The 17,404-nt window shown below is 57.7% G+C and overlaps 1 protein-coding gene across 6 annotated transcripts in view; it reads right to left on the bottom strand.

Annotated features, from left to right (window-relative positions):
• Positions 1-15,134, bottom strand: part of DAZAP1 (DAZ associated protein 1) — a 28,458-nt gene extending 13,324 nt beyond the window's left edge. The window contains exons 1-5 of one of the 6 annotated variants that reach the window (XM_023541765.2): positions 14,994-15,134; positions 5,394-5,434; positions 4,576-4,742; positions 4,300-4,365; positions 1,232-1,339 (exon numbers count right to left, since the gene is read on the bottom strand). In XM_023541765.2, coding sequence (XP_023397533.1) covers positions 1,232-1,339; positions 4,300-4,365; positions 4,576-4,742; positions 5,394-5,434; positions 14,994-15,022 — 411 coding nt within the window. In that variant the 5' untranslated portion in view covers positions 15,023-15,134. Of the gene's footprint in view, positions 1-1,231; positions 1,343-4,299; positions 4,366-4,575; positions 4,743-5,393; positions 5,435-7,961; positions 8,970-14,993 lie in introns of those variants that run through there. The other 5 variants (XM_010601859.2, XM_023541764.2, XM_003422527.3 and 2 more) reach the window with 5 other exon arrangements.
• Between the last annotated feature and the right edge of the window lie 2,270 nt (positions 15,135-17,404).

Genomic DNA, 17,404 nt, shown 5'->3' with positions numbered 1-17,404 from the left:
CCGTGCCCAACAGTGTCTGAGGGGACTGGACTGAGCTGGGGGCATCCTGGCTGTAGGGTGGGGACACCCGAGGAGGCAGGGGCTCCAACAGTCACGGCGTCAGAGCAGGACAGTTCCGGCGGGAGACATCAGGGAGTAGCCCACTGCCAGGTCCAAGTGGTCGCTGATCTGAGGGTCCCAGCCACCTGTCCTGGCGGGGGGGGCGGACCCTGCAGGCATCCCCCCATTCATCGATAAGGGGGCCCAGCGCTGCGGGAGTGCCCCACCCTGAAGGCAGTAGCACGCCGGGTGTCCCGCCGACCCTGCCGCCCAGACGCTTCCCTCACCGTGGCTCCTGGCACACAGCACCCAACCCACATGCCCCAGGCCAGCCTGATCAAATGGCAGTGGGAGCTCCCTGTGGGGAGCCTGTGGCCTGGGTGCCTCTGCTCTTAGGGGAACCCTGACACCGCGCCCTAGCCCTTCCCTGCTGTGCCCCTAGCGCGCCCCACGTGCGCCAACGGCCGCTCACCAGATGTCAGCTCCAGCTGATTCCATCTCCTCCCCATACCCCACCCTCCGTGACTCCAGAAAACCAACCACAGAAGGATGGTCTGTGCTACGGCGGAGCTATGAGGCAGACGCAGTGGAAAACATCTCTCACGAGGGCCGAGTGGCCCAGGGTGGCCTGCGAGACCCACACTCACAGCGGACGGGGTCTAAGCTACTCCGGGCCAGGGCTGAGCAAAGGTAGTCCCATCCTTTCTTCTACCCCCAACCTCGGCCAGGCCCCCACTCTGCAGGACAGCACCAGCCCCCGTGCTTGGGAAAGGCCAAGAACATCCTCAGGGTCCCATCAGGACTGGGAGAAAGATAGACCTGGAAGCCTGAGGGACACGGCCTCAGAGGCCAGGCCAGCTTCCACAGTCGAGCCAAATGAGCCCCTTTTTTCCTCAGACATGAAGACCTAATGCTTGGCACTCGTGGTCTGGGCAAAGGACCCACCAGCGGGCCCAGTAGGTTCATCTGCATTGGCCTGGGGAGCTGCAGGATCGCCGCACAGAGGAATGAAGCGTGCACTGCAGGGAGGATGGGTGTCTGGTCTTTCCTTAGTGGGTGAGGGAATAGAGAGCACTACTGGAGGTTTAAAAGCCCCAGGCGGTAGACAGTCCCACTACTGCACCCTGAGAATTGGCCGGTGAAGGGCATGTAGGAGACCCGCCGGTACCAGCTGGCACAGGAAAGCACTCACCACTCCGAATTTCTTGAAGTATTCCCTGAGCTCTGTCTCACCACAGTTGTGAGGAATTCCGCCAACAAATATTTTATTTGATTTACTGTTATCACTTCTGGGTCCTTTCTGCTGTTTCAAAAAGGAGAAGGCGTTAGTTCACTAGGGGCCTCAGAACACTTCACACGAGTGGTCGTGACATACCCTTCCCATTGGTTTTAACTTCAACGATCCACTAAAAGCGTCAGACCAAAACGCACCTCTCCCCACACACCAAAGAGGCTAAGTGCCAAGAGCAACCAGCAGCGTCTGGAGACACAAGCAGACTCTGTCATCTCTCCAGAGACCTGAGGAGATGGGTGCTCACAGCTCTGTGGTGCTGGGTGTCAATCCAGCTGTACCTGGCATGCCACCTGTCCAGTTACTCTGCCACAGCGGATGACACAGAAGTCCTGCAGCCCAAACCTAGGACTTGGGAACACGGGAAAAGAAGGTGTCGCATGACCAGCGCTGCAGAGGTGGTGACAAGAGACTTTCCCTGACCCTAAACCCAGGTCACGCATCGAGACCTCGCCCTGTGGGGCTGCTGGTGAGGCCGTCCAACGGGGGGACACACCCAGGCCCCTACTCATGCAGCCTGTCTGGGGAGCATGTGTCTTGCTCCCCACACCCAAAGCAAACCTAACTAGCCACCCCTTTCTCCTGGCCTTTCACGTCCAACCACCCCTTTTCCTTTCTACCCCATGCCCTCACTGTGCTGGGAAGAGAGGACGCCTACGGGGCTGAGGGGGGCGTTCTTATCATGACTGTGGTGATGAGTTCAGAAGCCCTCACATGTCAACGTGTACCAAGCTGCGATAAAGCTGGTTTACCAGATTGTCGTAGCCTACTATCCCTTAAGGCTGTTAAGAAACGAAGAATAGATATCAAGCCCCAAAGGGAATAGAAGTCTTGGTTGGACCCTCGTTTGAGAAGAGCAGGTAAAGGAGACAGATGGGGGGCAGCAGACGCCCCACAGGTGGGTGTGGGGGGACAAGGGCATGGGGGCTACCTGGGGGGAGTGATCTTAGGAGATGCAGGCTAAGTGTTCATGGTGGCACATATGTATAGAGAGCGAGTTAACACAAGTCACTTGGCAAACTCTAGCAGCTGCTGAGCCCAGTGTGGGGTATCCAGGTGTTCTGCAGGTGTCCTGGGCAGAGCAGCTGTCGGGGACAGGGCATACCCCTGGTTTGAGAACCTCGGGCCAGGACACGGCAGGTCCAGGTAGCCCACACAAGACCACAGGTAATAGGACTCGGAGCGTCCCAGGAAGGGCACCTTACAGTTTTACATGCATGCAAGCTGCCGTCCCTCGCCTGATCAGAACGGATGGATGCCCCAGCCATAGGGTTAAGAAGACGCCACCAACGTCTGGGGTCCTAAATGCTAACAAGCGGCCATCTAAGATGCATCAATTGGTCTCCACCCACCTGGATCAAAGGAGAATGAAGAACACCAAGGTCACACGATAACTAAGAGCCCAAGAGACAGAAAGGGCCACAGGAACCAGAGACTTACATCATCCTGAGACCAGAAGAACTAGTTGGTGCCCGGCCACAACTGATGACTGCCCTGACAGGGAGCACAACAGAGAACCCCTGAGGGAGCAGGAGATCAGTGGGATGAAGACCCCAAATTCTCATAAAAAGACCATACTTATGATGGTCTGACGGAGACTAGAGGAATCCTGGCGGTCACGGTCCCCAGACCTTCTGTTGGCACAGGACGGGAACCATTCCTGAAGACAACTCATCAGACATGGAAGGGACTGGACAATGGGTAGGAGAGAGATGCTGATGAAGAGTGAGCTAATTATATCAGGTGGACACTTGAGACTGTGTTGGCATCTCCTGTCTGGAGGGGGGATGGGAGGGTAGAGAGGGTTGGAAGCTGGCAAAATTGTCACAAAAGGAGTATGGAGTAAGGTGTATATAAACTTATATGTGACAGACTGACTTGATTTGTAAACGTTCACTTGAAGCTCAATTAAAAAAAAAAAAAAAGAACACGCCACCAAGCAGAGATCAGATGGTGGAGCTGAGGGAGCCCGACAGGCGGGGCTGGATGGAGGTCAGGAAAGGACAAAACAAGAGGCTATGCTGCCGAGTGGGGGTGGTCAGAAGTGGGCTGACGCAAATTTTCTTGGCTATAAAACACGCAGTGCTTTACATCAACCCGAGCAATCCTCCACTTCTCCAATGTCAGCAAGAGGGCCTTCTGGGCCAGAGTAGCAGGGATGGGGGTCTGGGGACCATGGTTTCAAGGGACATCTAGGTCAAATGGCTTAAGAAAACGTTCTGCATCCCACTTTGGTGAATGGCGTCTGGGGTCTTCAACGTTAGCAAGCAGCCATCTAAGATGCATTAATTGGTCTCAACCTACCTGGAGCAAAGGAGAATGAAGAACACCAAAGACACAAGGTAAATATGAACCCAAGAGACAGAAAGGGCCAGATAAACCAGAGACTACATCAGCCCGAGACCAGAAGAACTAGATGGTGCCCGGCTACAACCTACTACGGCCCTGACAGAGAACCCCTGAGGGAGCAGGAGAGCAGTGGGATGCAGACCCCAAATTCTTGTAAAAAGACCAGACTTAATGGTCTGACTGAGACTAGAGGGACTCTGGAGGTCATGGTCCCTGGACCCTCTGTTAGCCCAAGACAGGAACCATTCCCAAAGCCAACTCTTTGGACTGAACTGTAAGACAGAAAATGATACTGGTGAAGAGTGAGCTTCTTGGCTCAAGTAGACTCATGAGACTAGGTGGGCAGCTCCTGTCTGGGGGTGAGATGAGAAGGCAGAGGGGGACAGGAACTGGCTGAATGGACAGTAGGAATACAGGGTGGAGGGGAGCGTGCTGTCTCATTAGGGGGAGAGCAGCTAGAAGTACAGAGCAAGGTGTGTATAAGTTTTTGTGTGAGAGACTGACTTGATTTGTAAACTCTCAAAGCACGATAAATAAAAAAGAGGGCCTTCTGTCGCTCTCAATCTCAATGAGCAAATAGCCAGCTCAAAGCCTCACCCTCCCGCAGCCCAGCCCCTTACCCAGCCTTCTTTCGGCCGTGTCCTTTCCGGCTGCATCCCCCGGGGTGTGCATGGCTTTGGGTCGATCTGCGGTAAATTCCAAACCAGGCATCGTGAGGAGGAAGCTACTTGCTCTCACACAGAAGGTGTTAGCAAAGCAGGCAGTAGCAGTCATAAGCACGCGTCCCCCCATCACCCGCCACACCAGGCTAAGCACCGCCTGTGCCCTTTTACGTGGAGCCCGTGTGAAGAGAGCCAAAGGACAGCAAGCAGAGAGAGCCCAGAAAGAAGACTTACGTTCCGGCCATCTAGGGTGTGTGGTCTGCTGGCCAGCACCGTCCCCACACAGTTTGGGTCTTTAAATTTGACAAACCCAAAACCTCGAGACTGGTTGGTGGTTTTATCTTTCATGATAACACAGTCCACAACTTCTCCATATTGGGAAAAGTAGCTGCGTAGTGTCTCTGCTCAGAGAGTGGGGACCAAAAACAGAAACACACAAAACCAGGGGATTAAGCACAAGTCTCACAGAGGGCACGTAAACACACATGCGCACACAGAGACACGCACACTCACTCCTAGTTTATCAACCTTGCCAGAACAGTTTGGAACTAGCAACTTTTAAAGGGGCGCATGAGTTGTTCATTTGGGAAAGACAACAAGTAAGGGATAAGGGAGAGTCATTTTATGTCCATTATAAAGGCCCAGGCCCAGCACCCAGGAGGGTGTGGTTTCAGGGAGGCTACCCCAACAGCGACACAAACAACCCCTTCCTCGGTTCTGAACCCCACGACTGCCAGGTAGAACCAGAGCTGGGGAGGGCAGCTTTAGCCCTTGGGGTGCCTCCAGCCCTCCTGCCTCCAGACCTACCTGGGCCCTGGCTAGGAACCGGCCGTCTAAACCCTTCCCTGGAACACAGATGTGAAACATCAAAACCAACTCCGGCAGTTCCAAAGCAATGACAGCTGCATTCTGCCCCACCCAATTCCCAATTCAATGACCCAAAAATCCAAACAGAGTCACAGGGATTTAAAAAATACAGGTGGCAAGACGCTAAATCACACAGCTGAAGGCCCCAGGCATGCTGGGCTCCCGCCCACACAGGCTGCACCCACCTTGGGTTGTGCTCCAGTCCAGGCCACCCACGAAGAGCTTCCTGCAACACAGGATAAACGAGCGTTTAGTCAGAACTGATCCTCGCTCAGAAATCCCTCCTGTGGTCCCGAATCCACACCACGGGGCACAGGGATATCTGCAGACAGAAGTGACTCACCGGCATCAGGGGGACAGAGTGCCGTAACATGCAGGTGGCCACCACGCACCCCAGAGCCATGCACACAGACAGAAGTGACTTGCCGGCATCTCAGGGACAGAATGCCGTAACATGCAGGTGGCCACCATGCGCCCCAGGACCGTGCACACAGACAGAGCTGGACTGAGGACAGGCCGTGGCAACCACACAGCCAGGGCCGCTCTGGAGGGGCTTCCTCCGACACTCACACCTTTCACATGCAGAAAAGAACCTGGCAGTCTAGAGCATGAAGCACACACAGAGAACAGGAAGCCACTCACACCATACGAGGCGCACATCCACACACTCAGAACAGAGGCCAGGTCACAGGGACCCTCTGAACTACGCCCGAGTACACAAACAAGAGCCTGCAGCCAGTGGGCCACCCCCAAAGCTCCAGGCGCAGAACTGGCACCCCACCACCAGCCCTGCAGCCTTAGTGATCTCCCTCAGGGCGAGCTGCATGACCCAGCCCAGGGTAGAGAAGTTCCTGTCCCTCCCCTCGGGGTACCTCACACCCCCTGGGGCGGCCCAGAACCCACCCCGACACCCTGGCCGTCCACAGAGCTGTTGACAACTGGCCAGGATGGGGTCCACCTCGGGGAGGGGCCTCAGGGCAGGCCTCACACTGATGGCGCAGAGCCAGGCATGTGTCCTCTGGTGGTGGCCTCCTGCCCCACAGTGCCATGCTGCCCTGCGTCCTGTTCACCTGGCAGTTCCAGCCCCCACTGGAGACTGCTCACCTGTGTACCTGCAGCACCCACACGGCCACCCGGTCATGCCCACCCAGGCCCAGGTAGTGGGAACAACAGATGAGAAAAGTGGGTCAGAGAGTGGAGCTACCAGGACCCCACTTACCCATCACTCCCGCCCCAGAGGAAGGGGTACAAGCAGCAAGGTCAGACACCCCTGACTCACCAGGACCCTGGCTGAGCCAAGACCCGGGTGCCAACTGAACAGGCCTTTAAAGCCAGAGTGCCAAAGCCTCCCATGTCTGCAGCCCCCCACACCACAATCTGCCTGGAAGGCACAAAGCCCTCGCAGAGTTGATTACTGCCACCCTTCAGCAATCAAGAGAACTCGGGGTACAGGTACTTGTCCTCTACCACAGCACCCAATGACTCACTCAACAAGGAGCCTCACAAGGACGCCCACCGTCCCCTGCTGGACATGGCAAGCATAGGGACTAGTGAACCGCACCTGCACTGACCAGCCCCTCACAAACAGATGTGAGACCTGCATCCTTGTCTCCAAGGCCTTCCCACCACCGTCTCCCAGATGCCTCCCGCCTGGGTCTGGTCTGGGAAGGGTGAGAAGCCAGCTTGGGAGAATGGGTTTTGGGGGAACATGCTGCCCCAGCAGCGGCAGGAGCTGTCAGGCCTCATGAAGCTGAAGCCTCTGGTCTCCTCCGCACTCTCGGAACCAGGCCAGCACGGCCAGGACACGCCTGCCTTCTCTCCCTGCCAACCCTGGGCGCTTGTAAAGCGGGCTGGGGATTCTCCACAGGCCTCACATGGGAGCAGGCAAGGGCATGCTCCGAGAAGCAACCCATTCACACAAAGACACGCTGCCTCTCCCTGCCCCCAATGCCTCCAACCCCACCATCAGGTACTGAGCAGGCGGCCCTCCTGGGCTCCCATGAGGAAGGAACCTGTCAGACCGGTCCAGGTCTGGGCCTTGGTGAAATACCACGATCAGGTATTAAGGGGGAAAGGCTGAGAGGACAGTTACCGGGGCAACTGACAACTGGAACTCGCCTGTGGATTGGAAGACTGAGGCTTGTACCCACCCCATGCCTCAACTCCAGGACAGAACCTGCAACTAAGGCCTGGCACGACCTCGGTCTCCAGCTCACATGACTGAAGGAAACGGTGTGTGCATATGCACTCAGGCACGCATACGGCACGCACACACAGGCACATATACAGCACGCACTCAGGCACGCATACGGTACGCGCACACAGGCACACATATAGCACGCACTCAGGCGCATACGGCACGCGCACTCAGGAATGCACATGGCAGGCGCACACAGGCACACATACAGCACGCACTCAGGCACGTATACAGTACGCGCACACAGGCACACATACAGCACACACTCAGGCACGCATATGGCAGGCGCACTCAGGCACGCATACGGTACGCACACACAGGCACACATATAGCACGCACTCAGGCACGCGCACACAGGCACACATGCTAGGCACGCATATGGCAGGTGCACACAGGCACGCATACGGCACGTGGTCAGGCACGCATACGGCACGCGCACTCAGGCACACATACGGCACATGCACACAGGCACACATAAGGCACGCACACAGGCACGCATATGGCAGGTGCACTCAGGTACACATACAGCACACGCACACGCAGACGGCACACAAACCGGGTAAGATGGGGCAGCTGGGGAGCCTGCTGGGTCAGGCCTGCGGGGACAGTTGGACCATTCCTGCATCGTGTCTGTAAGGTGGGAGCTGTGGGAGGCTCCTGCCTGCTGACTGTCAGAATTACATCTCCTCAGACATGATGACGCGTCACTCCTGGTCCCGGGGGCACCGCCTGGGACGTCTTATCTTTATGGACCTGCTTGTTTCAAGGGAGGAAGATGAGCTGGAGCCAGCACCAGGCAAGGGGCTGCACACAGAACCAGTGTCGGGCGAGACACGTTCTCCCCCAGGAGGTTCGGGGGGCCCCACTGGCTTGTGCTAGCAGGGTTTCACGCCCCAGTGGCAAGGCCCTTGCAAGAGCCCGGTACCTGGCACGAGCCCGGTACCTGGCACAAAGTTCAAACCTGTGAAAACAGAGTGGCCCCGGCTGCCACCCTCAGGAGGTATAAACACGGAAACGGGAGTGGACCTGCCATCACAGCACCCCGGCACAGATGCGGCTTCTGGGCAGGGCCTGAGACCCAGACGCCTTTCCATCAGTCTGTTGCCCGGTGCAGAAGCAGCTGGCAGAGCTCTCACACCCGGCCGGACACAAGGAAGCTGGGGGCCTTAGTCAGCTCACTTGGGATGGCACTGCCAGCGGACCAGTCAATGGCCGAGTCCTCCCAACGACAGCCTGCTCAGGCCAGAAACCCGACTGGGCACCGTGCAAAGCTAAACTCTAGCAGGTATTTACAAACTGGCTGACACGGATTAAAGGATAAACTAAAAACACCCAGCTCTCCAGCCCCTGCTTGGCCTCTGAAGTGGTCTGGTGGGCAGGAAGTCACCACCTGGCTGACGGTGCCCCCAGAGCAGCAGCTCTGGTGTGGGGCACACTAGCTCCCCTGGCTATCACACCCTTTCCCAGGGCAGAGTCTGGGGCAGAGCCCTCACCAAGTAGGGCTGTTGTCTGAGCCCTGCCCACCTCCACCAGGTCTCCCTAAGTGACCTCTGTGAAGCCCCAAGGCCTAAAATCTGACCCGGCGACTCTCCCTACCCCCAACCCAGCTCTGCGGCAATCACACACAGGCGCACCCTGAGTGGTGGGCACTCTCATCCTGGGGCCACCGGCGCAGGTGCCACTGAGGGTCCTGCACTACTGTATACCCTCTCCTGCCTGTGGCACCCGAACCCACCCTCAGAGGACTACCACCCCAGGATGACCATCACCCCTGCTCTGTGTACTTGAAGGCAACCGCATGGTGGCTGCACTAGGTACTGAGGCCTCAGAGAGCTTCCTGTGTGCCTGCACCGACCCCCGCTGGCGCCAAGGGCCTGTCTCCCAGGCAGCACCTGGCAAGCTTCCCAGTGACAGGCCTGCCACACCCTGGGGCCACCCTGCCAGCCTGGGCTGAGGCACCCCTCCTTCGGGCCCAGCACCAGCCATGGCCTGCCTGGCACAGAACAGGCAGCCACCAGAAAGGACCATGGTAGCAGCTTCTGGAAGACGTTGCCTTCCCCGGCCCTGGCACGACCCCCTCCTCACAGGGGCAGGAAGCAAAAGGCCTGTGACCAATCACGGCTCTGCGGCACGCGTGCCTGTTCATAAAACACAGAGCTTATGCTCCAAAACACGTGCGCCTCTCTGAGTGGGGACACAAAGGACCGCCCTCTGAAGGACCTTGGGGTCCTCAGTTTCCACACACTGAAGTTGGCACTGGGAGCGGCACGGGACCAATGGTCTCTCTTATGAGGACTTGCCCAAGCCACATTGCCAGGGTTGGAATGTGGTCGCTTTCACCCCAAAGCACTGCCCCACGGGCTGTGAGCCTTCACCCACCACCTGCCCCTGCGGCCTCATTCCCTTCTTGCCCCCCAATGACCGTGGGGCCACAGGACCCGAGAAACCCCACACAAACTGCTGTGGGCTCCAAAGGCAAAGCCCTGGCCTGGCACGTTCACCTGGGCCCAACTGCAGCCCACAGACTCCCCAGGCAACTCCAGAGCTGGCAGGTCACGGGCCCCAGGCTGGGCCGAGAGTTCTGTCTGAGGAGAGCGGGTACAATAGCATCTCCAATCAAGTCTACGGAAGGGACAAAGCTGCGCCAGGCCAGCGACTCTCACTCAGTCACGAGGGAGTAAAGCTGCCCCACGTCTGGGGCTGACTCCCCACAAGGGCCACATGCACAGTGGGAGGAGGGATCCAGTCCTGACACACCCAGTCCCCAGGTGACCTTGGGCAAGTCCCCTGGACACTCTAAGCCTCAGTCTCCCTAACCTGCAAGGGGACACAATACTGGCCCTGGCATCACTGCCAGTGATCCTCATGAGCCAGACCCCGTCCTCCCACCACGATCCCGGCTGTGGGGACGGTTAATGGTGATGGCTGACCAGCACGATCAACACATTTAATGTCACTGAATCGTACATGTAAAGGTTGCTGAAATAGCAAATGTTTTGTTATCTCACAGGAAGCGGTTCAGGAAAACATTCAACACCACGGGCAGTGTCTAAGGCTCAAACCGCACCTGACACAAGCAACAAGTTTCACAACCACAAAGCACAAGTGGCACAGACACGGTGGAACAAGGCCAAGAAAAGCAAAAAAGTCTCAAAACGTGCTTCTCAGCCAGGGGTGACTCTGCCCCAGGGGACACCGAGTGATGTCTGGGGATGTGTGGTTGTTACGACGGGGCGGGGGGGGTGGTGTTGCTACTGGCATCAAGTGGATGGAGACCAGGGATGCTGCTCAACACCCTGCAATGCACAGGACAGCCCACCTGAGAGAATGATACAACCCCCAACCCCTGAGTCCACAGTGCCACGGGGGAGACCTTGCTGCTGAATAACCCGAAAGCAAGGGAAGAGCTCTGGACAGGACCCTCTCTCCTCCCCTTGCCCTGGAATTTCCCATCACCTCCCACGATCACAAGCAGCAGCCTTCTCCACAAACCCCAGCCTTCTCCTGTGCTCCTGCAGGCATCTGACCCACCTCAGCGCTCCTGGGACCTGCCGTCCAGGCCCAGCCTGTGACCACTGCCAGGGACCTGCTCCCAAAGCATTTCCAGCACCTTTCCCCAATAACTGTGATCACAAAGGACCCAGACCTGCCACCTGCAGACCACCCTGTGTTCTGGACGTCCTTCAGCCATTGTCTTTCCCCTGCCGCTGGGCTTGGGGACACATGGATGGGCTGCACCCCATGTCCTCGACTCTGACCCCCAGGCACTGCTCTGCCTCCCCTTCCAGCCGACCTTCCTTTCTCAGTGACACCTTCCTCAGAGATGTCCAGCCCCCCAGTCCTGGGGGGACCCCAAATAGAGGAGCCCAGCAGATGAGACAACAATGAGCTGAAGCATAACAATGACTGTGAGGATGGTGCAGGAGCCGTTAGCGTTTCCTTCTGTCATACATAGGATCAGTACTGAGTTGGAACCGACTACACAGCACCTGACAACAGCAGAAGATAAGACACTGTGGCGAGCCCAATCCCTGCCGAGGTGCCACAGCAGACACTCGTATGACACCATGGGGTCCAGGGGGCACAGGGAGGCCCCAGAGACACTGCAGGGGGGTCTGTAAGGACCTCCTTTTACCTGAGGTGCAGCATTCCAGAGACTCCGAATGGTCCTTCAAGGCCTACGGGGCAGCAAGCAAGGCCTCAGGCCATCCCTGCCAGGCACGGCCCCACCCCCTCCGACAGGGCAGCCAGAAGGTGCTTCAGATAGGAAGGAGGGCGGTATTTGGTGCCCTGTCCCACCGTAAGCCCAGCGGCCTCCCTCCCTGGAGATGCCCCTCCCTGGGGATGTCACCGGCACCTCTGGCTGGCTTTGGAAATGAGAGCACACCATGAAAGCACTGTCTTCACCAGATGGTGCTCCCTAAGCCGGCTGGAGCGAAGCCAAGGACAGGCTCAACCTCAGCAGTGCGGGTCACTGAACCAGGTCTGGGACACAGCTCTGGCCTGCAGCTGGGACTCCAGCACAATGCTGTGGACCCGAGAACCACCCGTCCCACCTTACAAGCCTGAGGCCCACTCAGGCAGGGCTGAGGTGAGCCCAGAGCCAGTGGTGTCATCAGAGATCCCTCAGCCCTTCAGGCCCTCACGAGGTCCATGCTGGACACACGCCCACAGCTAACCACCGAGGTCTGCCATAGGCAGCTCCACGGGGCCACAGAACTTCCGGAACATCTGAGCAAGGAGCTCAGAGTCGACCCTGGATTTCCTATATAAGTTGGAGACGCATTTCCTATATAAAATAGAAGCTGGTGTTTCTCTATAAGGTGTTAAAAACTTGCTGGGGAGGGGTTTTCACTGGTTAGATAGCAGATAAGAATTACTTCGGGTGAAGGGAAGGACAACACACTACAGACGAGGTCAGCACACCTGGATGAAACTAAAGCAAAGAAGTTTCCTGAATAAACTGAATGCTTCAAAGGCCAGCGTAGCAGGGGCGGCAGCTTGGGGACCATGGTTTCAAGGGACATCTAAGTCAACTGGTGTAATAAAAGTGCATCCCACTTTGGAGACTGACTTCTGGGGTCTTCAACGCTAGTAAGCAGCCATCTAAGCTGCATCAATGGGTCTCAACCCACCTGGGCAAAGGAGAATGAAGAACACCAAAGACACAAGGTAATTATGAGCCTAAAAATCAGAAAGGGCCACATAAACCAGAGACTCCATCAGCCTGAGAGCAGAAGAACTAGATGGTGCCCTGGCTACAACCGATGACCGCCCTGACAGGGAACACAACGGAGAACCCCTGAGGGAGCAGGAGAGCAGTGGGATACAGACCCCAAATTCAGGTAAAAGGACCAGGCCTAATGGTCTGACTGAGACTAGAAGGACCCCGGTGGTCACGGCCCCCAGACCTTCTGTTAGCCCAAGACAGGAACCATTCCTGAAGCCAACTCTTCAGACAAGGATCGGACTGGACTATGGGATAGAAAATGATACTGGCGAAGAATGAGCTTCTTGGATCAAGGAGACACATGAGACTATGTTGGCATCTCCTGTCTGAAGGGGAGATGAGAGGGCAGAGGGGATCAGAAGCTAGCCAAATGGACACGAAAATATAGAGTGGAGGGAAGGAGTATGCTATCTCATTAGGGGGAGAGCCATCAGGAGTACATAGCAAGGTGTGTATAAGTTTTTGTATTAGGAACTGATTTGATTTGTAAACTTTCACTTAAAGCACAATAAAAACCAAAAAAAAACAAAAAAACAAAAAACTTGCTGGGGGTAACCTGTACTTTACAATTCAGGCTGTGTGGGGGACCCACCTGGGTGGGGAAAGGGCCCCAAGCAAAGCAGGGTGCCTCAGTGACAACTAGAATGCCAGGGTGGAAGGAGCAGCACCCCCAGGGCCTTGAGTCTGTGCAGGGTGGAGGGTGCCACTTCCAGACCCAGGCTCAGATTCTGGCTGTGCCCTTCCTGAGTGCGTGCGTTGGGGGAGGGAGGCCCTGCTTTGCTCTACTCAACTTCCTCACTGCTAGAGCTGGGGTAAGAGGACCTCCCTCCTAAGAGCTGCTGTTGGAGTGAGGGGCCGAGCTCTCAGCACCTGGGCCTGGTCCCCCCAGAGCATAAGGGAGGATGCCACACCCTCCTCCTTCCCTTAAAGGCCACTTCTCCGAGGTGAGACAGCAGGGCCCTCGGCCCTTGCCAGCTGAAGGCTGCTCTCTCTGGAGGCATACATCCATACACCCCCAGAGATCTGCTAACTGGCCTGTCAAAGTGAGTCCCATGTCATCACTGCCTGTCCCCCCATCTCCTAGGTTCACATCAGAAAAGCCCCAAGTTTCACCATGCCGGAAAAGCTGGAAGCCAAGGGCTTCCTCCTGCCTCTCTCAAAAGTGTTTGCTTTCTGTTTCTTGGTGTGAGATGCCCCCAAAAAGCACTTTATATTCACGAGTGTAACCTGTAGCCGGGGAGGAAAGGGAGCCCAGGAGCCAAGCGTCCACCAGTCAACGACTGGTCCTCACCCACCCAGCACTCCAGGCTCGCTGCCTCTGTCCAAGGCTGAAGGCAGCCGCCTCCACCAAGAGCCCCAGGCCAGGCGGTCGGCCCTCCTTTTCACGGAAGAACTGAACAGCCGGATCGCTGACACCGTGGAAGCCCGGCTCCCGGGGTCCCCGCCCGTTAGCGTCAGGCAACGGGGGGCTTCGCCACAGCAAACCCCCCCCGCGCTACAGCGGCGCCCCAGCCTCGCGCCTCCTTTTTTTCTTTATTTTCAACACACGCGATGCGGAGGCCGCAGCAGGAAGCGCTCAAACACAACAAAAACAGCCGCCGCCGCCATCCCGGTCAGGTGGGGCCGCGCCGAGACGGACGCGCCGCCGCTCCGGTGACCTTGGGCTCCGACTGCCCCGGGGGCGGCCCGGCCCCCGCGGCCCCGACCGCGGCCCCGGAGGGAAGGAGGCGGCGGCGGCAGAAGCGAAACCCCCGCCTGGGCCGCCACGTGCGCCGAGGCGCCAAGTTGGGGCGCCCCGGGCCCCGCCAGGCCTCCCTTACAGGGTCTCCCCCAAGCGGGGCGGCGACCAAAGGCTCCCAGCCCAGGTCCCAGAGCCGAGAGGTCGGAGAGAGGCGCCCCAAAGCCCGCGAGGGCCCCGTCCGGGACCCCTTCCACTTCAGGGAGCCGGCACAAGGTGCCCCGGGCGCCCCAACAGCACCAGTCCGGGGTCCCCTCAGTAGCGAAGCGACAGGGACGCCCCGGGGTCCCAGAGGCCCCAGTTAGGATCCCCTGGGGCGGGAAGTGGAGAAGGGGGTCCCGAACCGCCCCGAGCACCCGCCCGGGCCCCCCAAGCCCACAAGTCGGGAGGCAGACGCCCCGACCCCCGGGCTCCCGCTCGCGTCGCGCCGTCAGGAAGCCGGGGAAGGGCGCCCGTCCGGGGTTCCCCGGCCCGCAAGTCGGGGCTCGGGCATCCGGGGCCCAGAGGCCGCCGTCCTCCGCTCCCCGCCCGCGTGACCTTGAGCGGGGCGGGCCCGGGGGCGGCGTTTCGCGGCCCGGGGCGGCGGCGGCGGCGCAGGCCCGGCGCCCGCCGGTCCTCACCCGATCTCGTCGGCGCCCGAGTTGTTCATGGCGGCGGCGGCGCTCGGCGTGCCCGGACCTCCTCGCTCGCTCCCGCCTCCGGAAGGTCACCCGCCCCGTCGCCCTCTCCACAGCCGCGGCCCGGATCTGCGCAACGGCGGCGGCGGCGGCGGCTACTGCCTCCTCCCCTCAGCGCCAACGGTCACCGCGCGCCCCCGCGCCCGCGCCGCCGCCCTGCACACGCCCGGGCGCGCTCCCGCACGGGGCCGCCAGGGGCGGGGCCAGGGGTGCGGCGTGCGTGAGTGCGAACGTGCGACGAGAGCGCGCGTGCGTGTGGGGTCCGCGCCGCCGCAGTCGCAGCCGCCCTCCTCGCGGGGCTTCCGCCCGGGTGGCTGCCGATATCGCCGCGGGGCGCGCTGGGAAATGAAGTCCGGAATGTTGGCCCCGTCCCCCAAGGGGCGTGCACGCAGGGGCCGAGCCACGTGCGGGCGCGTGCGTGCGTGCGTGCGGGCGTGCGTGCGCGGCAGCGAAGGGCGCGTGCGCGGGTACATAGGGTTGGCGCCCAGGGCCAGGCACCGAGAGATGCAGGCGCCACTTCCGTTTCCTCTTCGACTTTGAGGTTGAAAGTTACCTCTGCGCGTGGCCCGAGCTGGCGGTGAAGTCTTAGCCCTCACGCCACAGGGCCATACAAGGCATCACCAGCATGATCGTTTTCTGCGCTTTGCCCCCATTTCATAGAAGAGGGAACCGAGGGTCAAAGAGGCCCAAGGTCACTCTGAAGTCAGGGTAGAACTGCAAATCTATTCATGTCAACTCCGTGATTATCGACACGTATTGACTGAGCGTCTACTGTGTGCCAAGTACTGTTTTAATTCCTGTCCTTACTGGTCTACACCAGTTGTTTTCACCTGGGGGCATTCTGACCCCCAGAGGACAATTCCAATGTCTGGAGACATTTGTGGTTATCATGACCAGGAGGTGCCACGGGCATCGAGTGGGTGGAGGCCACGGATGCTGCTCAACACCCTACAGCGCACAGGACGGCCTCGCCTTAGCGATTACCTGGCCCGCACGTCAGCAGTGCCAAGGGAGAGACCCTGGTCTACACTGACAATACCGAATAGATGAACTGTGTTTTTTTCAGATGGTGGTAAGTGACTGCCTTGTGACTTTCAACCTCCCAGCCAATCGACTGCCTGATAATTTAATTTATTCATCATCATTAAATAAATATGAAGAAGGAAGAAGCAAGATCACAGGCAAGTACTGAAAAATAAAACACGTTTAAGATACACCTCAACCACTTTGCAGTTTGCAAAGCCGTTGGGTATAATCAGTGACAACAATTGGAGGAGAACCCATTTATTAAAGAAAAAAAATTGCTGTTGAGTCAACTCTGACTCATGTCAACCCGGTGTGTGACAGATAGAATGGCGCTCCATTGGGTTTTCAGTGGCTGGTTTTTCAGAAGTAGATTGCCAGGCCTTTTTTCTGAGGCATCTCTGGGTGAACGCGAACCTTCAACCTTTCAGCTAGCAGCTGAACACAGTAACCATTTGCACTACCCAGGGATTCCGTTAAAAATACAGACACCTAAAAAGTCTAACAGTCATGTACCTGCCACTAAAATGAACACGTTAGCGTTTCGTTCATTTGCTTCAGGGCTTTTTAAAAAGATGAGATAGGAGAGCCTGTTTTCCTCCTCCCCATTCACTTCCTCCCTCCTACCCCAGGACAGAGGAGCAGGAGCCTGGTGGTGCAGTGGTTAACATGCTCGGCTGCTAACCAAAAGGTTGGCTGTTTGAACCCACCAGCAGCTCGGCGGGAGAGAGACCTGTTGATCTGTTCCCATAAAGATGAAAATTCCAAACCCCCTGCCTTCGCGTTGACTTCGACTCATAGCAACCCTATACAACAGAGCAGAACTGCCCCCATAAGGTTTCCAAGGCTGTAAATCTTTGCAGAAGCAGACTGCCCACATCTGTCTCCTTCAGAGTGGCTGGTGGGTTCTAACTGCCAACCTTTTGGTTAGCAAACAAGCCCTTTAACCACTGTGCCACCAGGGCTCCTCCCATAAAGATGATAGCCTATAAAACCCTATGGGGGCAGTTCTACTTTGTCACATGGGGTCCCTACGAGTCAGAATCCAGTTGCTGTCAGCACACCCAACACCACCACCCCAGGGCAAATGCTGTGTCAAATGCCTGTGGAAACCCTTTTCTGAGTTTTCCCACAGCACAAATCTAGGCATATCGAATACACAATACGAAAGTTTTGGTTCCTTTTTATTTAAAAATTATAATTCTGTATAATGCTATATTCACAGAAAAAATGACAGCATTGACATTGAAGTGAGGCCTTCAGATGAGACCCCAGCAGCCACCGGCACCTCAGCTTCAGCCTGGGACAGACCTTGAGGCAGAAGTCCCAGG

Source organism: Loxodonta africana, chromosome 3 (genome assembly GCF_030014295.1).
Source record: "Loxodonta africana isolate mLoxAfr1 chromosome 3, mLoxAfr1.hap2, whole genome shotgun sequence".
Taxonomy (NCBI): Eukaryota; Metazoa; Chordata; class Mammalia; order Proboscidea; family Elephantidae; genus Loxodonta; species Loxodonta africana.
This window is presented reverse-complemented; position numbering and strand designations above follow the sequence as displayed.